The sequence below is a fragment of the Barbus barbus genome (assembly GCF_936440315.1).
Source record: "Barbus barbus genome assembly, chromosome: 38".
Lineage (NCBI taxonomy): Eukaryota > Metazoa > Chordata > Actinopteri > Cypriniformes > Cyprinidae > Barbus > Barbus barbus.
The window spans coordinates 1,036,482-1,063,685 of NC_136716.1; the positions used below are offsets into that span (position 1 = coordinate 1,036,482).

Here is a 27,204-nt window from a genome sequence, read left to right on the forward strand (position 1 = left end):
TATAAATGGCTTGTATGAATAGGCAAAACACTGCATTATTGCACCTGTCATAAATCTCATAACTGGATCTATGTGTTAAAAAAGCATTTGCTAAAGGAAAATAAATAATTTATTACAAAAATGCGACTACTATTATATTATAATATATATATATATAGAGGGAGAAGATGACCATCCCATTCCAAACTTGCATAATGAAGAATATTGCTTCCCACATCTCTGACATTAAAGAAAGACATTAAAAGTTCAAGGACAAGTTGTGAAGCATGTTTACCTTTCTACATTCGATATATGCAGAGTTGTCCCCTGGATATCTTCAGCTCAGTATAAATCCTCTCAAGCATCTTGCTCTTTGCCTCTCACTTACATACTGAGAGACACTGTTATTATCGAGGAATATCCTCCATTGAAATGTTGTCGCCGCTGTGTTTTGTCTTAATTAGTCCTATTCTTAGAGTGCAGCCATAAGAACTCAATTGGATTAGAGCAAAGGTTTGACGGGTCAGTGGGCGTCCAAACGCCCCTCCAGGGCTCCAGTAATCGGACTCAAAAGACGTGAGGTGTGCCTCTGGAGATTTCATACTGTCCACTACAGTCTATTCTCATCATGACATTACATGATGCATTCTGGAAATGATAAAAAATTTGATAAAAACGGATCCCGTCAAATTAATTACTGAATTATTGTATTCAGCACTTACTCACTAAAGAAACAATAATTTTGCTTTTGTAACCCTTTTGTCCTTGACCTTTTGTCAAAAGGTCATATAGCAGAAACACATCAATGCATCATCATATGGCATCATCATACTAAACATGATTTGTCGATTAAATGCACAATTTTAAAAGCATAAAAATAAGTATTTTGGATTCAAGAGTTGCTTGAGTTTGTGATATTAAAAATCACACACCCAAAATAAGTATATTTTATATATATAATGTGACGGGGTGAAAGAATCACACGACAAGGAGCGCTCAAAATAAATACCCCGGAGGGTGGATTTATTCACAAACAAGGGCGGTAAGGTGCAGAGTGGGTCGCTGAGGTGGGTACGTGCTCTCCGTGAGGGTTTCCTGTGAGTGGTGATTCCGTGCGGTGCTCGTGGCGGTGCTGATCGGTCACACAATGGAAGTCCTGGAGCGTGAGGAACCACCGCGTCACTCTGGTGTTGGTATCCTTCACCCTGGCCATCCACTGTAGGGGCGCGTGATCTGTAACGAGAGTGAACTTACGGCTCAGCAGATAGTACCGCAGCTCCAGGACTGCCCATTTTATGGCCAGAGCTTCCCTTTCCACCGTGGCATAGTTCTTCTCGGCTGCTGTTAGCTTCTTGCTAATGAACAAGACGGGATGTTCCTCACCCTCCTGGATTTGCGACAGGACAGCTCCCAATCCCGTCTCTGAAGCGTCCGTTTGCAACAGGAAGGGGCAGCTGAAGTACGGGGCACGCAGGACCGGTTCCACAGTGAGCGCCTGTTTGATCTCGTTGAACGAGTCTTCTGCCTCCGGTCTCCAGATCACACGTTCGGGCTGCCCCTTCCTGGTCAGATCTGTCAGGGGGGCGGCTAAAGAGGAGAAGTTAGGGATGAAGCAGCGATAATACCCTGCCAACCCTAGGAACGCTCGTACCTGAGTTTTCGTGCCGGGTCTCGGGGTGGCATGGACGGCTTCTACCTTTTTCTCCTGGGGCTTGATAAGGCCCCGTCCCACCTGAAAACCCAGGTACTTTGCCTCAAAGAGCGCCAGATGACATTTACGAGGGTTGGCGGTGAGTCCAGCCCTTCGAAGTTCCATCAGCACCCTCCGCAGCCGATCCAGGTGGTCTTCCCAACGGTCCAACAACTCTCTGTTACCAATGTCGTAATTGCGGTTGGTGGGAGATAATCGATGAGAGAAAAACGTGAGGGATGAACCCTGTCGTCTGAAGCAGCACGCTGAGATAACACCGCACCTACCCCCACCTCCGACGTGTCGACCTCCACCACGAATTGACGTGTGGGATCAGGGGCAACAAGAATGGGAGCCGAAACGAAGCGGCTCTTGAGGTTGGAGAATGCGGCTTCAGCTGCACTCGAACACCTGAGCGTCACCCTGGTGGAGGTCAAGGCAGTCAGAGGAGCTGTTGGCTGAAATTGCGAATAAAACACCTGTAGAAATTGGCAAACCCCAGAAACCTCTGCAGGGCCTTACGGGAATCTGGGGTTGGCCAATCCACCACAGCCTTAACCTTATCGGGATCCATGCGTGTCCCCTCGGACGAGATGATGTAACCCAAAAACGGAACCGACTGTGCATGAAACGCGCACTTCTCCGCCTTGACAAAAAGCCCATTCTCGAGCAGCCTTTGGAGCACTCTTCTGACGTGCTGATCATGGTCCTGGAGAGAAGAAGAAAAAATCTATATGTCATCCAGGTAGACATGTATGAACTGATCGACCAAGTCTTTCAGCACGTCATTAACGAGCGCCTTGAAGCCTCTTATGCGGACCAAATGATAAGCATTACGTAAGTCCAACTTGGTGAAGAGGGATGCTCCCTGCAACCGCTCGAAAGCTGAAGACATCAACGGCAAAGGATAAGTATTCTTTACCGTGCTGTTGTTCAAGCCTCGGTAGTCAATGCAAGGTCGCAAGGAGCCATCCTTCTTCACAACGAAAAAAAATCCTGCCCCAGCTGGAGAAGAAGGACGAATGAACATGGCTGCCAGAGAATCAGAAATATATTTCTCCATGGCCCCCCTTTCTGGAACAGAAAGTGAGTATAATCTGCCTTTAGGCGGAGACTTACCTGGAACTAGGTCTATAGCACAGTCATAGGGACGATGTGGAGGGAGAGAAGCAGCCCTGGACTTACTGAACACCTCCTTCAGGTCGTGGTACTCTGCGGGCACGTTAGACAGGTTCATCCTGCAACGGAGAACAAGACACAGGGGAACAGGCAGACAAAAGACAAGACGCATAACATGACTCGCTCCAAGCAGACACGGAGCTCTGGCCCCAATCGATCCTGGGACTGTGTTTGGTGAGCCATGGATGGCCCAACAAGACAGGTGCTAAGGGAGAGTCTGTGAGAAAAAAAATAATCCTTTCGGTGTGATTGCCAGACGTGATGAGGGTATTGGGGGTGGTGGAGTGCGTAACAGAAGGCAGTGATTGTCCGTTGAGTGCCTTAACAAAAATCCTATGGTCGAGAGTGATAATGGGAATATGAAGGTGTTTGGCAAAAGAAAATCCAAAAAATTCTTCTTTTTGCGGTGACCGGAGAAAAATCTGGAAAGAAAGACAGCGTTGCTCTGTCGGAAGTTTTCATCGGGGCATGAAGCCTGGCGGCCGCAGAATGAGCTCCCTGTCCGTGTACCGCAGAAATTTAAAGATGAAAACCCATGGTTTAGCGTGATTTGAGGAGAGCCTTGTGTACACGCGATGCACTCGCTCCACTTCAATCTCTTTGCCCGCCAGACACGGGAGCCACGGCGGTAGCGATCTTTTCAAAAAGCCCATAGGGTCGTCCTTTTCTGAACCTTCAGGCAATCCGACCAGACACAGATTGCTGCACCTATTGTGATCCTGTAAGTCCACAACCTGTTGCTCGAGCGCGACTACTCACCTATCGTGATCTGCAACAACTTTCTTTTGTTCTCTCATCTCTCTTGTAAGACGTTTTATTTATTTATTTTTATTTATTGTCACATCCGACAATGTCAACATTGGATTTTGAATAAAATAATTTTGACACGTCAGCCCAAAATTCCTTAATAAGGGGGCATTTAAAGAAAAGATGATCAATAGACTCAATACTGAAATTTCAGAAATTACTATTCAAATGAGGATTACCAAATCTGGATGTAATCCCATTAGTGGGGTATATAGTATGCACAATTTTTAAATCTAATTCTTTTACTTTGTTGGGGACACAGAATTTATAAGGTAAGAGCCATGATTTTGTCCATTTAATCTGATCTATTAAATAATTCCCCCCCCAAAATGTCCCCATCAAAGCGATTAAAAAAAAAATGCTTTATTGATTCAATGCCTCAAGCACAAGAGGTATTACATATTCACATGATCAAATTAACATCAGCTGCCAGAGAGAGAAAACAAAGAGAAAAAAACAAAGGAAGACATTTACATAAATTTCAATGCTTTCAGAGCATTACATGTTTTCAATGCATTTTTGTTTTTAGTTTGTTCCAGGAGATTTAAATATAATTTAAAGTAATTTATAAAATGTGCAAAAGTTGGTTTACATTGAGCCCATTTTTTCTTATATATATCGAATTTTCCTAACAAAATAAACAAATGTATAACATATCGTTCTTTACAATTCAAATTGTAATTTTCTGTATAAAACAGTACATCAAATATACACATTTCTATCATACACTCCATTTTTCTGTTAATATAGAATTCCAAATCCAGCCAAAATAATCTTGAGTAAATACAATGAAAAAAAAAAAAGATGCAAAGGTTTATTTTTCTTGATCACAAAATTCACAGGTATACGAAATATTAAGCTTAAATCTTCCAAAACATGCTTAGCAGGATAAATTCTATGAAGTATTTTGTAAGACACTTCCTTAATTTTGTTATTGATACAAAACTTATTTGGCAATTTCCATGCTTTAACCCAAGAGATAATCATCATGTCAGTCATATTACAGCCAATGAACATAACAGTAGTCATTCCAATATCTATTATTCCAAATAAAAAAAAATCTGTTTATAAATAAGCAACAATGTAGAAGCACCTGCCTGTGAAAATTAGCTTAATGTAATGAGATCTACTTCTCCAAATAAAATTGACAATATTTTTTATCAACTTCCTTAATTAGGTTATTAGAGACTTCCAATGAAATATCAGGATAAAGCAGACGAGATAAACCTTCAGTTTTTGATCAAATAATTCTACCGTTCATAGACAAGTCTCTCATTAACCAGAAATCAAATCTATTTTTATCATAGCAATTTTTTTTTAATTTTTATTATGAACATTGTCAAACAATAAAAAGCAGTTACAGTACAAAAATACAAAATAATAATACTACTAAAAAAAAGTTATAACAAAAATAAATTACTTGACAGGGGTATAAAATAAAATATATTGCGTTCAAAGGAAAATATTTATCAGTTTACAAATCTCAACAGTTTTTAAAGCCTTCTTATTACAAGAATTAGAAATAGTCTCAAAGTAGTGCTGTATGTCAGCAAGCAATACATAAAACAATGGCTTTTGTTATTTTTTAAATAATTAAAATTTTATAATTAAAATTTTAATTTAAAATTTTGTTAACAAAATGAGATAAGTAAGTACAAGTATTTTTCTGTAAATGCACTTTTTTTTTAACTAACAAAACCAATCAAAACATTTTCCCAAAGTCAAGTAAAATCTTTATCAATATTCTCAATAACAAATAAGGATAGGTGTTTCCACAACAATTTAGGGGAATGGCAGTGCCAACATAAATGCACTATAGTCTCTCAATAATCAGCAACGCGACGTCATCGGGCAAAACGCAGAAACTGCGCACGTCACATCCACGCGGTGACGTAGTACGCAAGTGTCCGCAGCTGAAGGCCTCTGGACGGAAGCAGAACGAGCGTCTTCAAGTGGAAAACAAGACGAATATAACATACTCCTGAGCTCAGTGTGAAGACACCGGTCCTTTTCTAAACCTGCTCTAGAACTGGCTGCGTCTCTTTTAAGAGGGTGAGTAAACATTCGCAGTTTAACCGCTGATGTTTTTAAGGTGGGTTGTTGTGGGGGAGGGTAACGCACCACAGTAAACTAGCACCGCTGACTAGCTGCTTTTAGCTGGTCATTTGCTAGAATACACCTCTTACTGTGTTCTTTCACTTAGTGGGGAGTATTGTGTTTAACACTCTGTTGTACAATACAGTATTATGATAAGGCACATCGGCTGATCCTGGCGTGATGGTATTAGTACTGTGGTACTCTGATATATACCATGGTAACGTTACTGGATGATGAAATACAGTCAAACCAAAAAGTATTCAGATTTTGCTAAGACACTATCGTTTGGTATTATCCAATTATATGCTTAAATGTAACAGTTGAATAATTTTTGGTTGATTGTAATCCACTACACGCCTTTATATCAAAGTTATCTGACATTATCAAGATGAATTTGTTCTGACACAGAGTTCTTGTTATATTTTATTACCATTTTCTAAACGAATAAACTGATAATGTGAATAAATGTTGGTATACTTTAAAGAATACCATAGTATTGCTAAAAAGTAAACGTGGTGTTTATGGTATGTAATCAATCTGTAAATGAGAAGATCCACGTCTAACATTGGCTGTGTCTCAAACCCTAGTGAGCTGCCTAGCTTGACAGCATTGCCTGTGATGCCCAGAAATGCTGTCTATGTAGGGATGTTTTGAGAGCCGTTTGTGTCCATGCATAACTCACTGTGCTCTGATTATACAGATAGTCTTTCACTGCATAAACCGGCTTTGATTTGATTTGGATTCAGTGTAATGCACTGGATGGAGCTGAGTCCGATCTGAGAGACTGAGGTCATTGGTTGTGGATGGTGCTTTGAGATGTTGAATTCAGGGCATTCGGGTGCGGTTCTCCGTATTATTTTAGGAGATGAGATGATTGACACTTTTCATTCACATTGATGCTAAACAATGCAATATCTGAATTAAAATGTCATTAAATGCAAAGTCCTGAATCTCTCATTAAACGGTTTGCTAAAATGGATTTAAGTATAATTCAGTGCAATTAAGGGCTACAACAATTAATCAATAAAAATCAGTAATGAAAATAATGACATCCACCAGTCACCTCACTATAGAGTAGTGAATGAAATATTTATATGGACAAAATGCATCTGAAATATAGCGGAGGACATGGACTGAATGGTAGAAGTTTTGTTTTCATTTTTTAATTGTTTTTAATTTAACGATTAAAAAATAAAATTTGAAACTTTTCCAAAGCATTAACAATTAAAAACTTCCTCTTTTTCCTTACACGATGCCTTTCCACCAAAATAATTTATAATATACATACAAATATTAAAATAATAGTAATAATAATAACATACAAAATCAGGATAATGTACACTTTTATGAGAGAACATTCATGTAACAATGTCTGATTTAATTTAGTTTATTTTAACTTTAAAATTGTGGGCAAGCTGTTTTTTTTAAATGTAATTTTCATTTTTTTGCACACTATATAGCGTAGCCTACACATGCATTCAATATATTTGTTTTCAATCAGTATATATTGTTTGGAGGACGACATAGGCTAATATTTATAATATAATAAGTTATTTATTCACACACAAATAAAATATAGTTTGGCTTTTTATCCAGTTAATTGGAAAAAATATTATCGACAGATGAATCTATAATCAAAACACTAAGTTGTGAATTGAGTATGTCTTCTGCATATCATATAATGTATTTAGGTTAAAATTAACCAGAGTTCTTTCTCTTTTGACTCTGCAAAGCATAAAGACGCTGTACTGTCCTAGTAGGTCGTATTGATATGCCTTGAGTGAAAACAATCGCACGAATGCAGCACATGAACAGAAAATCCCATGTACAGGGCTGAGGCTGTGTTGATCTTAATGGAAAGAGGACAAGTCACATTTTCGGCTGCCCTGCTGTCACTGCAGCATCCTCAGCTTAATATGCTACATTTGAGTAATGACCGTCTCAGCCTGGGTCATTTGTTTTCTCAGTTCCCTGAGCAGTGTACCTGTTTAAATATGTATTTCTGCTTCAAGTCACTATAGCGCTGACGATGCATTAAGACGAGGCTGTGCTGCTGCTGCTTAGCTCAGATTCATTACTCGCTTTCACAGTGTTGCAGTATTTACATAGACTTTCATGGCAGTACGTGAAGAAAATGTATTGATATTTTGCAGCATTTTAATGCTCTTCAATATTTATCTTGATATTGATGCATGTGCTCTGAATTTCTCCTATCTAGTTAAAAATAAAGCATGTTTTTCACTAAACCAAAATGATTTTCATTTATATGTACACTGTAAAAAAATAAGTGTAGGGTAAACGTACCTATTAAGCTCACCAAAATCTACATCGAGACATTTTTAGTGCACAAGATATTGGTTTCGGTACAAAAAGTTATTAAATCTCTCACATAATTTTTTTTTATTTTAAATGACAAGCATTTTGATTAAGATATCCATCATTAAATGCAAAAAGTCTGGCTGTGCTTAATGGGTAAAATGAGTTATTAGACATTTTATAAAAATTAACTTAAAGTGACAACCTTCAGTTTATATGTGAAGCCTGTTTATGAAGTATTAAAGAGAGCACACTGAGCTTAATGGGAGCAGCAAATATTTTTATTTATTAAAATGACAAGATTTTGTTAAATCTAGTTCATGTATTAAGTTCATACATATTTTAATATGAACAACTTTTATTAGCAATATCTATGAAATTATATTTTTTCTTATTAATGTCACACTGAAGCTGTGATTTTCATAGTAGTGCACCCTTTAAGATCACCTTACAATAATATGACATCTTTAAAAATTGCAGCACTGTAAAACCACAGACCAGCAATAAATAGTCAATTTATAATATTATGGATATAAAAGTACAAGCCAGTAATGCCTGTGCAGTATTATATTAGCATAGCGCACAATCTTATCCAGCTAGTCAGCTAACTGTGTTCTGTAGCATCTGTTGCTAAACATATCTTTTGGGTCTAATGTAATTATTTCCCACATCCAAGTTCCAGGTTATAATATGCAAAAGTCTAAACAGTAATCTCTTAATTTTACAATAAGTAGTGAAATTTACCCGAAATAAAGGTTTAAACATCTAAAAAACACACATTTAAGGGGCTCCTCTTTTGGTGAGTTTTTAGACCGCTTTCTAAACGGCTGCCAGACAAGCAGTTTTTTCTTTTTATAATCTGAGATCAAAAATAAGTGAGTTTAATGGGTACGTTTACCCTAATTTTAACTGTAAAATTGAGCAAAAAAAAAACTGTTAACAGTAAGTTCCCGTACTATATACAGGGAAAAACTGTTAAAGACATTTAATGTAAGTTTACAGTAAAATGCTGTTAATTGAACAGTTTTTAGAAGTAAATAAAACTAATCAATGTATAATTTACAGTCAAAAACTGTAAACTGATATTCCCAGAATTCCTTACATTTGAAAGTATTTTGCTTAAATCATGTTTTTTAATATTTTTTGTTATCAGTTATGCACATTTGGGCTTTGTTACATCATCTGTTTAATGCATTAAGTGTGATGTGTTACCATGATGGTGTTTAGTGTTTGCATGAATGACTCTTCTATATATTAGTATATACTTCTGCTTGTGATGAGCTTTGATTCTTCGTGTGGCTTTCTCGTTCACCGCCTGCATTATTATGGTGGTTGTCAATATGTTAAAGGTACAAAACAGATTTTAATAGCAGTGTGTGTTGTTGAATTTACTGGTTTACATTCAAATTTTCTAGTTTGTAAATTACAGTTTTATACTGTAAAGTTGACAGTTTTTGGCCGTAAATGTGTTTACAGTTTTTCTGTATTTTCTTACAAAATTATTCTGGCAACCACAGCTGGCAATTTTTTTGTAAAAACTTCAATATAAGATGAATATAATTTGTAGTTGTAATGCACTCTTGCATGATTTTACATGTAGTCTAGTAATGTCCCAAATAAATGTAGGACATTCATTTATTTGTTTGTCTTTTCAGATTTTTGAAGGGGAAGTTCTTCTTGAATGCCCAAGACACAGTCAGCACGGTTTTCACCATGAACAGGAATAAGCGTGAGAAGGAATATTACAGCATAGATGTAGGAGATTCAACGTTCAACGTCTTGAAGCGATATCAGAATTTAAGACCAATCGGATCTGGAGCACAAGGCATCGTCTGGTAAGTTGAATTGCTTTTTTTAGTCTGTAGAAACAGATTATTATTAAGTAGAAAGTGTGGTGAATGAAAAGCTTATGTTTGGCTTTTTCCTGTTTGTTTTTGTAGCTCAGCGTATGATCATGTCCTTGAACGAAATGTTGCAATTAAGAAACTTAGCCGACCCTTTCAGAACCAGACCCACGCCAAACGGGCCTACAGAGAACTGGTCCTGATGAAATGTGTCAACCACAAAAATGTAAGACATGTTTTGCTCTGTCTGTGTGTGTATGTGTAAAAAAAGTTTGGTGTCTGAGAGATTTGTAATGTTTTTGAAGTCTCTTCTGCTCAGTAAGGCTGCTTGTATTTGATCAAAAGCACAGTAGTATTATGAAATATTATTACAATTTAAAACAGCTGTTTTCTGTGTGAATATATGTTGAAACATAATGTATTTCTGTGATGCGCAGCTGTATTTTCAGCATCATTACTCCAGTCTTCAGTGTCACATGATCTTCAGAAATCATTATAATATACTGATTTACTGATCAACAAACATTTCTGATTATTAGCAATGTTGAAAACAATATTTTTGTGGAAACCATGATATACTTTATTTTTCAGGATTCACAGATCGCATTTATTTGAAATATAAATCTTTTGTAGCATTATACATGTCTTTACTGGCACCTTTGATCAATTTAATGCATCCTTGCTGAATAAAAGTATTAATTTCTTTAAAAAAATGATCTGACTCCAAACTTTTGATCTGAAGTGTACATATGTACTATTGTACTTAATTTTGTAATGATGTATTTTAGATTGTATGAACTTGATATCAGCACAGGGCACATCTTTTATGCAGTATGCTTTAATTTCACAGATAATTGGCTTATTAAATGTGTTCACGCCACAGAAGACACTTGAAGAATTCCAGGATGTGTAAGTTCTTTCTGCTCTGATTGTAACGGTGTATTAGAATGGAAGTGAAATGTTCTTTGGCTCTTAAAATCTATGATACATAAAATAAATTTGGTCGAGGATGAATTCAAATGGGTTAAATAAAGGGATGTAACAAGGTATCGATGAGTTCATGTTCAGTATGAACAGTAGATGCAACTGAAAACCTGCATAAATCACACATCTCTGTTCTTCGCACGCTTGCATCTCCTGTCTGCAGGTATCTGGTGATGGAGCTGATGGATGCTAACCTGTGCCAGGTCATTCAGATGGAGCTGGACCACGAGAGACTCTCATACCTGCTTTATCAGATGCTCTGCGGCATCAAACACCTACACGCTGCCGGCATCATACACAGGGTACACACACACACACACATCAAAGCTTTATCACTTTGTTTAACTAATGACTTGATACTCTAGTGCAGGAGTTTTCAAATGTTTTGATGCCAATGATCCACAAAAAAGATGATCACTTACGGGAGTCTATAAACCCATTTATAATTTTAACATGGAAAAAAAGTGCTGTCAATAGAATAAAAAAAAGCAGTTACTCTCTCTCTCTCTCTCTCTCTCTCTCTCTCTCTCTCTCTCATATTGATATTTTAAGCACCTTATATATTTATCTTGAAACACATTTATAATCAACATTTCCCTCTATTCTGTTGTGATGCATTTCAGGATGCATTATTCAAGAAAGATATACGTGATGCTGCTTTACAATTTGGCCAAAATAAGATATTTTATTAAGAGAGCATAATTTGCTACCAATATTCATGTAGAGCATGATGCCTAAAAATGTTGTCTAGGTAGGCATTGCACATTTTTAGTTTTTCGAAAAGACTCACATGTTTCTTAAGGCACTTTTTTTTTTTTTTTTTTTTCAAGAGGAATATAACCATTTTTCTTCCAAGTTTTAAATCTCTGCATCTCAGCACATTAGAATGGTTAAATGTTTGCTTGATTACAATTTAAAAGATTTATTAAATTGTTACTGTTTTATTCCTTGTTTTGATACGTTTGTATTCAACCATAAATCTAGAAAAATAGATTAAAATAGACAACACAGAATTTCTTTGAAATTCAGGGAAAAAAAAAAGTTAATAAATTAAAGTTTTATGAATTCAATTGTTTAGTGCTTTTTGATTATTCAAAATGTAATTAATCCATTAAAACATAATCCAGATAGACTAAAACAAGGAAAATGAATTTGGGGAAAAATAAAATGAAAATTGTGAAAAAATTAAACCGATTTTATGGAGCCCAAAAACATTTTTGGTAAACTTTTTAATAAATTGTTGTTTAATTGCAAAAGTTTAATGATTTAAATTAATTCGACATGCTTTTGATTACTAAAAGTTAAATTAACCATTAAAGAAAAATTAAATCCAGAAGAATAAAAAAGAAAAAATGGAGTATGCTTTGCAAGAAAACATTTGGGTAGCACTTTATGGTACAGTCCTGTTCCTCGTACATACTATGTCCTTATTGTAGTAATTACAATAGCTAGGTACTAACCCTGAACCTTCGCCTAAACCTAACCCTACCCCATGTAGTTACCTTATATTACCAGTACTTTAAGTACACTAAGTACTTGTACTGTAAAATAAAGTGCAACCCGCATTTCAGTCTTTCTACTTCAAAATTTCATGTTTAATTCAATGTGTTACTTGCCATTTCTTTGTAATTGTGAAATTTACCAGCAACTTCTGACCCCTGACCTCTTCACTTCCCAGGATCTGAAGCCCAGTAACATAGTAGTGAAATCCGACTGTACGCTGAAGATCCTGGACTTCGGTCTGGCTCGGACGGCCGCCACCGGCCTCCTCATGACTCCTTATGTGGTGACGCGCTACTACCGTGCCCCCGAGGTCATTCTGGGCATGGGTTACCAAGCCAATGGTGAGTGCTGACCTGATGTCACTGCATGTAAAGGGTCCCACCTGAGCACCTCCACACCATTCTGCTAGAACAACCTCGACCTCACCGCGTGTTTTAACGTCAAATAGGGCCCTATGATTTCCACGATGCGGAAAACTCGGACGGAATCACGGAAGTTACTGTATAACGTGGAATGTCACGGAATTGGTCAAAGTTTGGATGAATTAATCAAAAGTAGGTCATTACACTTAAATCAAATCGCAATATGGTCTAGTATCTGTAAATATTAAGCCGCGAAAAGGCTTTAGATATGAATACTGTATGTTCTGTGTGTCTGTGTGAATGAATGGCGCAGACACGCGGTTTTCACTAAATGAGGACATAAACACATGAACAACATCTCCAGAACAGCTCTGAGAGTCACCTCTTGAGCATTTTACCCTTTCACTTGAGTAAAACTAGCGTCATGTCATATACACACAGAAGCGTATTCACGGCAACCCGTCAAAATAAAAGTTCTGTTTAACTGGAATAAACTGTCAGAAATATATTATTGTGCAGTGGAATGTACGTAATACTACTTCTACTATTACTACTACTAAATTATTAAAATGAATTTAAGAATTAATCACACAATATTTCTCCCAGGTTATTGTTTGCCAAAAACAAAGAATTTCTGGAAAAGGAAAAACAAAAGATTTTATATGGCTATTGTAAAAATACATTTTAATAAATTCAAATAATGCTTAAACACGGAATTTGGTAACAATACAACAAAAAAACATTTCATAGGGCCCTAAAAATTTAATTTTGTTGTTAAACTTTTAATATATTGATGTTAAATTGTATAAGTTTCATGATTTTAATTAATTAGACATGCTTTTTGATTAATACAATTTAATTGAACCGTTAAAACGGAATCAATAATAAAAAAAACGGAATCCAGAAAAATTAAAATGGAATTTGGAAAATTTTTTTACGGATTTCATAAGGCTCTAGTCCAAGTCCCTTGAGGGATTGTTTTGTCCAGCTGAACTAGTTTCTGCATGCACAAGCACACTGGATGGGTTTGCCTGTAGCACTGAGCATCTAGACAGGAAAAGCATTAGTCACTGAATCTTACGTGGGAACTGAAAGTGGTTCGCTGCAGTACAAAAATCAATTTGAAAGCCAAAAACGCTGACGTTTAGTCCTGGATGGTAGCAATGAGGAAAAATTGGCACGGAAAAATCTCAAGCAGTCGCGCTGCCCATTATGCTTTGCTTATTTCTTCTCTTTTTCCTCTATGCTACATTGGTGTAGTGGATATTTGGGCTGTTGGCTGCATTATGGCAGAGATGGTGCGGCACAAAATCCTTTTTCCAGGGAGGGACTGTATCCTTGTTCGGCCTCTAGTTGTTTGCTTGGATGTTGCACTGTTTTGTGCAAGCAGAGCCGTGTCTTGCTCTGTTATGGATTATCGGCCTGTGATTCTGCCTCACACACACTGAGATGTTTGCATGCACCTGTCACCTCTGTTGCATCCACATCAATGCACCCTGTTCCTTATATATATGTGTGTGTGTGCCTGATTTTCAGTTTTTCATTTGTAAGATTTTTGGCATTTTAATTTGGTTGTCATTTTCATTTTTCAGTTGATGTCTGGTCTGTTGGCTGCATCATGGCTGAAATGGTCAGAGGTAGTGTGTTGTTTCCCGGCACAGACCGTATCCTTACCTGGTCGTCTTTACTGTCCCATTCTAAGTGTTGTTTGTTTCTTTTGTTGAGTTATTTTACCCTGGATGTGTGTTTTGTCATTGATGTGCGAGACCTAGGGCTGGGCGATATATAAAAAAAAATGTGATTTTTTTTAATGCTTTTAAATAATAAAAAAAAACTGGATTTTCTTTTACCCCCATTAAAATTTTTTTTTTTTTTTTTTTAGACAGAACAGCTATTGTTACAAAGTAAATACAAAATGTTTAGTGCAAATTTAAGTATTTAAAAAAAAAAAAAAATCTAGACCAAGTGATCACTTACTGCTTTTTATTAAATGAACGCATGTATATGTAACTGAAGTGATGCAAAACAAGTACAGAACGTGCATTGTCAACTTTTTTTAGTGCATGCAATTGACAATTTACACTGTGCAAATAATTAAACTGAGATACGTAGTTCTTTTTTTTACAAGTTTTTAGCTAAGAAAACAAATCTGTCTACTGTCTCTGCTTTAAGAGAAGCTCTGTGGCATGAAACGGTTCCCACAGGCACTAAAAACCCTCTCAGATGGAGAGCTAATTGGTGGAACACCGGTATTTCTTGGCTAATTTGGCTAATTTGGGGAAATGTGGACGATCCACCACCATGAGCACAAATCAACAGAATGTGGACTCATGCATGGTTTATTTTACCTCATCTAGTGTACTGGTCGAGAGACGCCTTCATTCAGATCACTAAAGTCCAGCTTGTATGTCGGTGATTTCAGATCATCGGTGGCGGCGCTTCCACAATGAGGAGCGAGCACGTGTGCATGGTTGCCAGATTGCTTAAAATAAACAAAACACCGGGCAGAAAATGTATCCTTGTAACAGGGAAGCTCTGATTCGGGAATTTGAACTCTTGATATCTGGCAACAGCACTAATAAAAGCTACGTCTCTTGCGCGGTAATACTTAAGGGACGTAATATTGGACGTTCAGCGCGTTCTTTTGGGAAAGTATGCTTGAATTTGAAATATTCACGATATTTCCAAATTTGACATCGTCATCATAATTATCGCTCAGCCCTAGCGAGACCTGATTAAAAGAAGGTACAATTTTTAATAGAAAGTAACTCTTTGCTCCGTTACACAATAAAATGTTGTCAATTTTATTAATTTCACCACAGTACAATCTCACTCCACATAACTCCACATTTTTGTGTAGCTCTAAGCAGCATTGTTTAGTTTATTGATTTTCATTTATTACAGATGTATGCAGGGTACAGAAAAATTCATTAAAAAAAGACTATTTATGCTTATGTACTACACAACATCCATAACTGTTTAAGCAAACATATTTCAAATAATAATTGGTTTCCATATTTGATAAAAAAAATGTAGTTTATATAATACATATTTTTCACCCTAATAGATTATATGATAATTTATTCCTCCACCATTTTAAAGGTTCATTTGCCATATCGTAATTGTAAATTTTATTAATATTTCACAGTAACACTTTACAATAAGGTTCATTAGTTAACATTAGTTAACTATATTAGTTAACATGAACTAAGCATGAACAGTGCTTCTACAGCATTTATTGATCTTAATGTTAATTTCAACATTTACTAATACATTATTGAAATCAAAAGTTGTATTTGTTAACATTAATGCACTGTGAACTAACATGAACAATGTATAACTGTGTTTTCATTAACAAAGATTAATTTGATTAATTTTTGATTAATTTTTAATCATGTTACTTAATACATTTAACTAATGTTAACACATGACACATTGTAAAGTGTTACCTGTTTCACAATATTTCTGTTTTTACTGTGTTTTTGATCAAATAAATGCAGCTTTGGTGAGCAAAAGAGACTTTCAAAAACAAGAACATTTAAAAATCTTGATAATGTTAACATTAAAAAGAAAAAAATAGTAGTAGTGTTTATACATGCATTTATATTTACATATGTGAGCCTGGACCACAAAACCAGTCATAAGTGTCAATTTTTCGAATTTGAGATTTAATCTTTCCATTGATGTATGGTTTATAGGGCAATATTTGTCTGAGATACAACTATTAGAAAATCTGGAATCTGAGGGAGCAAAAAAATCTAAATATTGAGAAAATCATCTTTAAAGTTGTTCAAATGAAGTTCTTAGCAATGCATATTACTAATCAAAAATGAAGTTTTGATATATTTATGTTAGGAAATTTACTAAATATCTTCATGGAACATGATCTTTATTTAATATCCTAATGATTTTTGGTATAAAAGCATTTAATATTTAAATTATAATTAATACTAATATATGTACACACACACACACGTTAATATAACATTTTCACTTTCAACCGGGACTGAAAAAAAAGACTTGACACTTCATGTCAGATCAGGAAAATGTTATGTGTCATTCTCAAATTAATAAAGAGGTTAACTGCATAATGAAACATAATTCTAGCTCAAAGTGAAACATATGTATGTGACTTGGCAGTCAACAAATCTTAGTCTGGTAAGAGAGTCAGTAGTTTTCCTTAGCTTGCATCTGAAGACATTGACCAGTGGAACAAGGTGATCGAGCAGCTGGGCACACCGTCTCAGGAGTTCATGATGAAGCTCAACCAGTCTGTGAGGACTTACGTGGAGAACCGGCCTCGCTATGCTGGATACAGCTTTGAGAAGCTCTTCCCAGACGTGCTCTTCCCTGCAGACTCCGACCACAACAAACTCAAAGGTGAGGGATGCTTCTTCAACATTTAGACCTGACACAAAGCTTTCTATTGCTTTATAGTGCTCTGTTTACTCTGTAAATATTGTAGATATTGTGCAATTAGAAATGGATAGTTCTGATTGGATGAGCCATGTTCAAAGATGCAATTAGCAGGTATATGCACACTTCTGAAATATATTTATATATAAATGTAACATCTTTTTTTAAAATATATACTGTACATGGATGTGAGTGTATTTATATACACATAATAAATATACGCAGTACACACACACATTATGTAAAAAGTTTTATTTGGGATGCGATTAATCGTTTGACGGCACTAAATATAATATTTCTTTATTATTATTATTATTAATAATAATATTAATAACTGTAGCACCTTTCAAGTTAAAAGTTGCTTTATTAAAGCGCCTTAAAACAAATACCAAAAAGCAAAAAAACTAAAGCAATACAAACATTTAAAGAATACAATAAAGAATAAGAAATTATATAAATAAAAAAAAAAACAATTACAGCACAACAAAAATTAAGAATAATATCTCAAACTCTTCTCTGTGAACATCAAGTAGGGATAAAATGATACCAAACCCAATTTCAAGCGTAAACATTAGACACTGTAGGAAATACTTGGGTATAGTTCACAGCTGTAAACTATTGGCTATTAATATATAAAAAGGTCTGAACCCGTTCAAATGTGCTGCCTCTACTGCTTCAAAGTGAATGTCAACACTGTGCTCATCAAGCCAATTCATGGGTCTTTAACTGGGGTAAAATTACTGTAATCCATGGCTAATTGCTTTAATTAAAGGTGCCTTCATTTCACAATTCTGCTTCGCTGAAGTCCAGACACTGTTGTTTGTTTCCCTTCATTAAGACCAGCATTTTTCACAAAACTTGGAAATTAAAAAGATGGTTCTGTTACAGGTGTGCGCCCAGTATGCCCTTTTCTCAAATAATGCTGCTTACCTTTTCTGTTTTGTCTGTTTTCCAAGTTGTTGTTATATAATCTATAAATAAATATAATTTTACTTGTTTGTAACTTATGTCCACTCAGACCGCTGACTCGTGAGATAATGCGCTCAACATAGCGCTGGATGGTTTCTGTTCTCGTCTCCCGCAAACTCCCTTTTTTTAATTAGTCTTTGATCTCCGGCACATTTGAGCGTATTATCTCAATTTCTATTCTTTTATCTCTAATCGTCCATGGCGAATTTCCTCTCAATTCAGTTTCTGATTGAAATGCAATTAAATGTTAAATACATTAAATGTTCCCTTCTGGTGAATGACCTGCACAACTCAATCCCAGCAGCTGAGTCCTTAGCCATCTTCAAGAATCTGCTAAAAACACATCTCTTCCATCTTTACTTGACACTCTAACTCTAGCAATCTCTATTCTAATTCTATTCTTTAAAAAAACCCTTTTAGACATAAAAGCAAGAGATAAAAGCTTCTGCTAAATGTAAATGTAATGTAAATGCAATATTTTGCAGCGAGCCAGGCGCGAGACTTGTTATCCAAGATGCTGGTAATAGATACGTCTAAACGAATCTCGGTGGACGAGGCCCTCCAGCACCCCTACATCAACGTGTGGTACGACCCGTCAGAAGTGGAAGCGGTGAGTGTTGATCCAGATGGAGCTCGAGCTGCACGATCTCTCCAGAGAGAAGGGCTGATGGAGCGAGTGACGTCTGCTTTTCTTTTCTTTGTGACGTATCTGATTGATGTTTATCTGCTCTGTTTCAGCCGCCGCCGGCGATCACGGATAAACAGCTGGATGAGAGAGAACACACAGTGGAGGAATGGAAAGGTGCGCTTTTTATTTTAAATCATTGATTGTCATAAACTCATAATATTTAGTTTCTGGTGAGTTAAAGGTTTGACCAAATTTGATTAATTTTTGATTAATTCCAATTTTATTTCAAACTAACTACATATCACAATAAATGTATGTGTATATGTGTGTGTTTCTATCTGTCTGTCTATCTATATTAGTGCTGTCAATCGCTTAAAAAGAAATTAACTAATTAATCGTAATTTATTTCTGAAATTAATCGTGATTATTAGCGATTAATCCCACCTAACATTAAAGTTTTTAAATATACTTTTATAATTTTATCAGCATATATATATATATATATATATACTGTAGCACTCTGATCTAATTCTATTTTATCTATTTGTTGACTTAACCCTCTAACACTTGCACTCTCTATTCGTTTTCTAACTCTCATGAGTCTTTTATGCCTTTGATTATGCACTTTCGAGTATCAAAGTCCCTTGCTATAGTCCTTGCGAGTATCCACTAGTAAAGCGAAAGAGATGTGCTGCCGCTTCGCTTGATCTGAGGTGTCTACAGCGATCTATCATGCCACATTAAAGAGTGCCAAAATGGTATTTATTGCTTGAATTTCCTAATAAAATGGACAGAATTTGAAATCTGAGGCTTTGTTCCGTATCGAAAGTAATAAAGCACTTCGACTATTGCGATCTATTGGATGGGAGGCGCACTATATGTAGGCTACTGTGCATTCATCAAATGAAAACCGCATCGATTGGGATTTAAAAATAGATATCGGTTCATAAAAATGAGAATCTATTAAAATGGAGAATTTTTTTTTTTTTTTTTTTAACCAGCCCTAGCATAAATTGTTGTTTTTAGTGGCCTCCGCTTTCACTGCAGTGTGTGCTGTTGAACATTAAAAGTGACGCACATCTCTGTTCATCTGTTCTCTTCATTAATAAATAAAAGCATAAGCCTATATGCTCGTCCTCTAGGTTCATTATTAAAACATGAACAAAAATAAAAGCAATTAAATGTGTTGTTACAATTAAAATATGAAAATTAAAATGACAGGTAATAATAGATTGACAGAATTTTTACGATCCTGTCTGTCAAAATGATGGACGATGTTAAAGTCTAATGCAACCTCTGAGATGGATCGAAAAGACGTTCTGCGACTTAATAAATGCACTTCTTGTCACGAACAAATAGACCGAAACAGCAGTTATGTGTGGGGAGGCCAACCCTAGGCCCCGCCCCTGCGTTAACGGCGTTAAATATTTTTAACGCGATAAACTGAAAAAATTAATCACCTGCGTTAATGCGCTAATTTTGACAGCACTAATGTATAATTTACATATTTAAATTTAGCAGACGCTTTGAATGAATGAATAAATGATGCATTTATGTATTGCTGAACACCCAAAGCGCTTTACAATCATGAGGAGGGTCTCTCCTCAAACACCAGTGCAGCATCCACCTGGCTGCTCACTTATGCCTATTGCTTTTTACATACATTGAATCACATTAACTTATTTTATTTCAAGCTGACGATATATATCACAATGTCTTTTTTTCAGGTATTTCAAAAGATAAAATTTTTCAATTATTTAATACATTTTTTTTTTTTTATTAATTTAATAATGTTTATTTTTTAAATCTGTTGAATCAATCAAATAAATTTTATATCAAACGGTATATTAATATTTGTTTTCAGGAAATTCAGCGAATAAAAATATATTTTTTTCAATTTAATGGAATTTATCTGTTATATAATTCCATGCCTATTTTTAAAATCGATTGAATCAAATTATCTTTATATGAAGTTAATGGTATATAGCACCATTATTTTTTATTTTTTCAGAACATTCAACGAATATTTTTTTTTAATAGTATTTATTAAATAATGCTTATTTTTCAAATCTGTTGATTTAGTAAATTCAACAAACAAGTCGATTTAATTTTTTTTTTTTATTTATTAAAATGTATTTATTAAATTACAATTTGATTATGCCTATTTTTTGGAATCCATTGGTTCATATGCATGATTTTCTCCTTTTATTTGGATCTTAATGGGCACAAAGATATAAGATTATACGTCATCGCATCAGGGAGACTTGTAATTTTAGCTCTTCTGTATCTGTTCCCTGATCAGAGCTGATATATAAGGAAGTGCTGGACTTGGAGGAACGAACGAAAAACGGGGTGATCCGAGGACAGCCGGCCTCACTAGGTTAGTTTCCTCCTTGATTTTTAAAACCAGCTCTGCGTTCAGCTTTTCTCACGACATTAACCCTGGGTTAATCTGTTTTAAACCTCAGGTTAAGGGCTTTAACCCTGGCTTAAATTATATTCAGGTTTAAAGAATTTTCACATGCCGAAAAAAGTCAAACAAATGAATTATTTTATTAGAAAGTAGTCCATATAATGTCCAATCAACCTTATTGACTAAATATTCAAATAAGAACATCAGTCCAATGCTTACAAATGTATGGTGAAATCTCAAAACCTGGCTACCTAGGATTCATTCATTTATATGTATTTATATGAATTATTATGAATTTGTTTATCTTAAATATTTTATTTTATGATCAGTGATTTATTCATTTTAAAAAGTCACCATATATCAATTAAGATATTAAGACTTGTTTTCAGAGAATATGTCTCGTGTTAGAATGTTTATTTTCCTTCTCATGCTTTTACCCTGGTTTTAATCATATAGTAAGGTTTATGCCTAAAACAGGAAAATACAAAACATTTGCACAATCGTACTTCTGAAATAAGATGAAAAAAACCAAAATTGTAACTTTATTAGTGTGCCATTTTATCAATCTTTTTCTTTCTAGTAAATACGTCTAAACATCTTCAATGCAAGATTAATTTTCCTGAATAGTCACATTATTATGTAAGACATTAAGACTTGTTTTGAGAGAATATCTCTTGAATTAGGTTTATTTTTCTTACCTCGTGTTTTTTTTTCTTGTTTTATGGATCAATCTAATTCAGTGATTTTACTATTTATTATATATTAAATATAGTATATTAGTTTAGTACGCCTAAAACATTAAAAAAGAACTTTATGCACTGTATTCTCTAAAACAAGTGATAATATCTTAAGTAAATTGAACATGAAAGGTGTTTTTCTAGTAAATGTGTAAACCTCTTTAATTCAAGATGCATTTACTTGTCAAGGAACATTATGTATATTAAGACTTGCAATATGCCTTAATTTTTTTTTTTTTTTAAGCACAAATATAACTTGAGGAAACGAGTTTTAATGTCTTACCCAGTCTTCTGAAGTAAACCGATGCTGTAAAGATGTCGGGTAAAAACGAGTCTGGGTTTACAGTTTGAAGTGTGAAAGTCTCCGAGTTTCCACAGTACCTGTCTGATAAAGATGGGATCTGTTTCTCATAGCACAGGTGCAGCAGTGAGCAATGACTCCCACGAGCCCTCCACGTCCTCGTCCTCCACAAACGACGTCTCGTCCATGTCCACCGACACAGACAGCAGTCAGGAGGCGAGCGCAGGACCGCTGGGCTGCTGCAGATGACTATCTTCCTCCTCCTCCTCCTCCATCATCATCATCATCATCATCATCCTCCGCCAGTCCGGAAACGCGTCCTCCTTTCTGTCTCAAACTGACACGTTCTTTTGAATTGACAAAGTGTAAGAACGGAGGTAAGAGTTTTTGAGGGCATCTTCAAAACCAGCATTACTTTGCTGCACCATCTTGCCATTTGGATGTGGAATGATTTGAGTTCATCTATATTATAAAGATGAATGGGGAATATATTTTTAAGGTGTTTAATTGTTTTGTTTTTTGAGAGAGAGTCACTAATTAGTGGAAGTTCATTAAACGGCACATGTCTCCTCACTGTTACTACTGCTTTGGAGTCGGTGGCGTATAAAATCGTTTGTTCTGCGGCAGAGGCGGTTTTAATATGACCTGATTTTAGTTGGACGTTTTAGACGTTTGTCTTACAGAAACACAAGTTCTTTTAGGGTCTGTAAGCTACTCTTTTCTCTTTCTAATGTCATTGCACATGATTGACTTCAAGTAGTATTCTCTGTTAAAACACGTTTGGGTTTTCAAACGTCACTGTATGTAATCTAGTCTGTAAATATTTCAACTTTAAACACAGAAAACAGTAACCCACAGCTTTCATTACGCTTCAGCCTGATGTAAAGGTGTTGTTTGAACACTTCATTATCATGATATGAAACCGATATTGGGTATTTGGCCCATGTATATGAAACGCTTTTGATTTGTAGTACTTGTTTGCATTTACAACCAACCTGTGATCTTATTCATTACGCTAGGAGAATGGGTGATTTTTAATAACGTCGTTTCAGATGGAGCAATCATGCTAAATGAATGGAGATGTATTAGATTGGAGGTTCAGAAAGGAACTGCTGCATTTTATGGCTGTCTAACGCTAAAAAATAACCCATCAGTATCAGATACGTTCCATTCTAATGCTTAGAAAAATGTAATTGTGTTTACAGTACTAGTGTATGTAGTGTAAACTCTGCTCCTCCTGAAACACAAACGAGTGAAATCCATCGCTAAATTTGGAAATTACTAACTACGGTTTTTGTTTTGCTTTCAAAATGGAGAAAGTGCCTGAGTCCAGCATTCGTTCCTGAATGATTAGAAAGATGAAGAAATTTGGGTGAGGTTTTTCAAAAGTGATACTGTTCATATCATGTTGGGAGTGGCTATTTTTCTATCGTATTGGACGCATGTGATGTCGATTGAAAGGTCGGGGCATGTTGAGAAGATGATCTGTAAAGGGACGTTTCCTCAAGCAAGGTCTTTCATCAAAGTAATAGCAAATTGGAATCTTTTTGGTATGTGCGTATGGTTTGCAGCTTTTTGTTTATGGAAATATGCAAGATATTGCATGAAATGCTGTAGGTGGGAACTCCATTTCCCATGAGGCAGTGCTTTGGAATGTACATGCGGGATTGATGGGAGTTGTAGGAACTAAAGGTTTGAGTTCGCATAATGATCAGCATATGTATTTTTTTTATTATTTTTCCCATTTTAAGTGCTCTTAATTTGTCTTTGCTGTCTGTAGGGAAGTTAAGGAATTTTAACTTGAGATTTTTCATTGCATTTGCTTTTATTTCATCTCTCAAAAATGTTATAATTCAGATCAAAGTAGGCTTTGATGAACTACCTCACTCTAAATTTCTACAGATTTTTTTTTTTTTGTGCGACGTAGCTGCCCGTAAGATGGATGTTAATACAGATTTCATTATTTATTTATTTCTAAATTGAACTATTGTCAATAGTAGGCAACGTATAGTTTTGTACATTATGTATACTTCACCTAGAAGTAAAAGAACTGAAATGTAAATTTGATCTTTTTGTTTAATTTTACTTTGTACTCATTTTTTACAGTTCATGTGCAATACCCACTGCTGTCGTGCTAGTTGTAATCGATAGATCTAGACTTATTAGTTGTATGTACCCAGAGGTAGAGATATGTTTGGTACTGTCAGATAAATTCATGTTTGTCTTTTTAAATCTGGATTATTATTTTTGTTCCTTTGGCTTATACTGTCAATGTTACATAACCCGTCTTACCAAAAACAAAAATCTGTGGCTGATGTTAGCAATTTGTTAAGTTTAGCCACTGGACTTCAATCAACCTGGTCAATCCGATTCAAAAGCATCTGTAAAATATCTTGAAATACCACCATGTTAAGGTTTGGTGCTGGTATATAATATTTGCTAGCAATGCCAGCCATATAGTTAGTTATGAATTGCTAGCTCTGTGTGTGCTAAACAGCATACAGACTGAGAAGTGCACTACTACAAAGAATGCACTGGGATCTTATATCAATTGTACATGTACTGCAAATAAACACCTGTTTGAATCAGAACGCTCTCCCCTTTGTCTCCTTGCCTTTACACCACAGTTTAACAAGACATTTACAGGGTTTCTGCAGGTAAGTTTAAGACTTTTAAAAAAATGTAAGGAATAAACTGAATGAAACACAATACGCCATTTAATTTTTCAGAACACAAGACTTCATAATTTCAGTTTCATCTCAAGTAAACATATCTTAATTTAACCTTCTGGTGCTGTTCATTTTTGACCTGAAGATTTTACTTCATTGTTTTGTTTAACTTCATCAGAATGGTTCGAAACTTGGTGCATATATGGCACTTCCTTTGTGAACACAAAAACATGGACATGATTCAAAAAGGTTAAATGGTCTTGAAAAAAATGGTCACACTTGTTTGTGGTGAAAAATGACCTCTTTGGAAATGAATGGGAAGCTAATTTCATCTAGCGGAAACTTTTGGTGCTACGCCCAAAGAAAATCTTACTGAAAGCTCCGTTTAAATGTTTTTTGAGATCAACCTGAAATTTGGAACACCACTTGTTTAGATTCATGTCTAGAGCAAAACGTGTTTTTTTTTTTTTTTTGTCGAATTTTTGTGCATTTTTCATAATGAACTTTTTTATATATTTTTTTTTTAAGTTTGTTTTTTAACATATTAACTTCTTCAGCAATAATCTGCCAAGGCATTAAAAAGAGACCAAACTTAAATTTGTGCTCCAAAGGATTAAAAACTTATGACCGTTTAATTGAAGGAAATTTCATTTTTAGGTCTGTGCTCAGAAAGTGGTTAACGGGCAATACATGGATCATAACTTTTCCAGAAATATAATTTAGTTCCGTAAAATCCCCCAAAACTACAGAGTATTACATAAATCTAGTACATTCATTTCATGAAAAAGTAATTTTTGTCCGCAATGCAAGCAGCACCAGATACTTAGATATTGGAAAACAAAACAAAAATACTGTAGAAGAGTGCATGCAACCTTTAATGCCACAACTTTAAGAATTTACGGTTTTCTGCTCTAATTTATGGCATTTAAGACAGTAATTTCTGAAAGCAGGAATTAAGACTTTATGAAATGCAGAAAACCTTTATATTGAGTAACTTACATTTGTGACAGTATTATCAGTTAATATGTATTTTCCCAGTGGCATTACTGAATGAATGGTTGAGTAAATGTTTCAATGACTCATAAAGAACATGATTGAGTTCATAATAGCATACTACTCATAAATGTCATACCAAGAGCAATAACTATATAGATAACTATTCCAGTTATTTAAGCTTGTTTTGCAGCTCGATATATTATAAACACTGGTTTGTGTTTTTACCACTAGCTTGCTTCTGTCTTGCAAAATAAAGAACTGCATTTGCTGTGTTCCTTGTTTGAACGAATCCGTTGAATGAATGATTCAGTCTTGCTTGATGACAAACCATCGTGGAGTACATTCCTTTCAGTTCATTTAATTTAGTCCTTTGTGAATAATTACATACCACCACAGTGACACTTGTTAACATTTCAGCACAGCACACAGTCTAATCGTCATGTATGACCGCAGTACAATAGTCTAATCATGATGTATAACATCTTCACATACTCTAAATATGCATTAAAGTCCTTTGTAAAAGCTGTTGCTCTAGTAAAATCCAAATAATATCGAAATGGATTGATAACTGAAACGTATTGAGCAGCAAAAAGCACTCGAGGGCACAGTGGTGATGTCCAGTTTCTGGGTCTCTTCTTCTTGAGATTGAACCTGAAACATTCATATTAGCAGCCTGGAAAATTAACCATTAGGCTACGGCCATCATGCTAATATATAACATGACCTACTATGCAGTTGGAAAACAGTTCAGAAAACGAGCCGAGTCTACAAAATCTATAACAGTATTTGACCACTCACATCCACAGAGCATTTCTAGCCTTTCTATACACCTAAATAAATATAAAATTAGATCAATTGACAAAAGTCACATTTCAAACTTTTTTTTTTTTTAATGAAAGTGGCATTGGCGGTCACTTTGACAGTCTTGAAATACCACAGAATATGCAAGAAAACGGTTTCAATGCCCAGATTTGGAGCTATTTTAGTCATAAATGCGTGCATTAAAAGTTTTGTGAAACAGTGGCCTGTTTAAAGGTATAGTTGGCCCAAAAATCTAATTTGCTAAAAATGTACCCACGCTCAAAATGTTGGTTGAGTGTGTTTCTTCATCAGGTTTGGAGAAATGTGTCTCTGCATCAGTGTCTCAGCAATGGATGCTCTGCAGTGAATGGGTGCCGTCAGAATGAGAGTCCAAACAGCTGATAAAAACATCACAAGTTATCATCATTAAGACATTTTTAACTTCAAACCACTGCTTCTGGCTAAAATATTAGTCCATAATCCATAATAACGCTTCCTCCAGTGAAAAAGTTT

The 27,204-nt window shown here is 35.4% G+C and overlaps 1 protein-coding gene across 4 annotated transcripts; it reads left to right on the forward strand.

Annotated features, from left to right (window-relative positions):
* The first annotated feature begins 5,531 nt into the window (after positions 1 to 5,531).
* Positions 5,532 to 24,821, forward strand: LOC306858061 (mitogen-activated protein kinase 8). 4 transcript variants are annotated; one of them, XM_079398436.1, is made up of 12 exons: positions 5,532 to 5,707; positions 9,724 to 9,903; positions 10,009 to 10,138; positions 10,763 to 10,821; positions 11,060 to 11,198; positions 12,575 to 12,740; positions 14,022 to 14,093; positions 16,959 to 17,141; positions 18,632 to 18,756; positions 18,885 to 18,948; positions 21,077 to 21,154; positions 22,344 to 24,820. In XM_079398436.1, exons 2-12 carry the CDS (start codon positions 9,782 to 9,784, stop codon positions 22,472 to 22,474), a joined length of 1,269 nt encoding a protein of 422 aa, XP_079254562.1. In that variant the 5' UTR covers positions 5,532 to 5,707; positions 9,724 to 9,781; the 3' UTR covers positions 22,475 to 24,820. The 4 variants fall into 4 exon arrangements, with proteins under 4 accessions (XP_079254562.1, XP_079254564.1, XP_079254563.1 ...); XM_079398438.1 differs by having other exon boundaries at positions 5,545 to 5,707; positions 22,339 to 24,821; XM_079398437.1 differs by lacking the exon at positions 14,022 to 14,093 and adding an exon at positions 14,354 to 14,425 and having other exon boundaries at positions 5,545 to 5,707; positions 22,339 to 24,821.
* Positions 24,822 to 27,204: the final 2,383 nt, after the last annotated feature.

What these genes read in the sequence shown, in the direction of transcription:
- LOC306858061 (XM_079398436.1), top strand. Translation starts at nt 9,782, where the DNA reads ATGAACAGGAATAAGCGTGAGAAGGAATATTACAGCATAGATGTAGGA. An exon ending in GGAGCACAAGGCATCGTCTG is followed by an intron (nt 9,904 to 10,008) that starts GTAAGTTGAATT and finishes TTGTTTTTGTAG; the next exon opens with CTCAGCGTATGATCATGTCC. An exon ending in CGACCACAACAAACTCAAAG is followed by an intron (nt 17,142 to 18,631) that starts GTGAGGGATGCT and finishes AATATTTTGCAG; the next exon opens with CGAGCCAGGCGCGAGACTTG.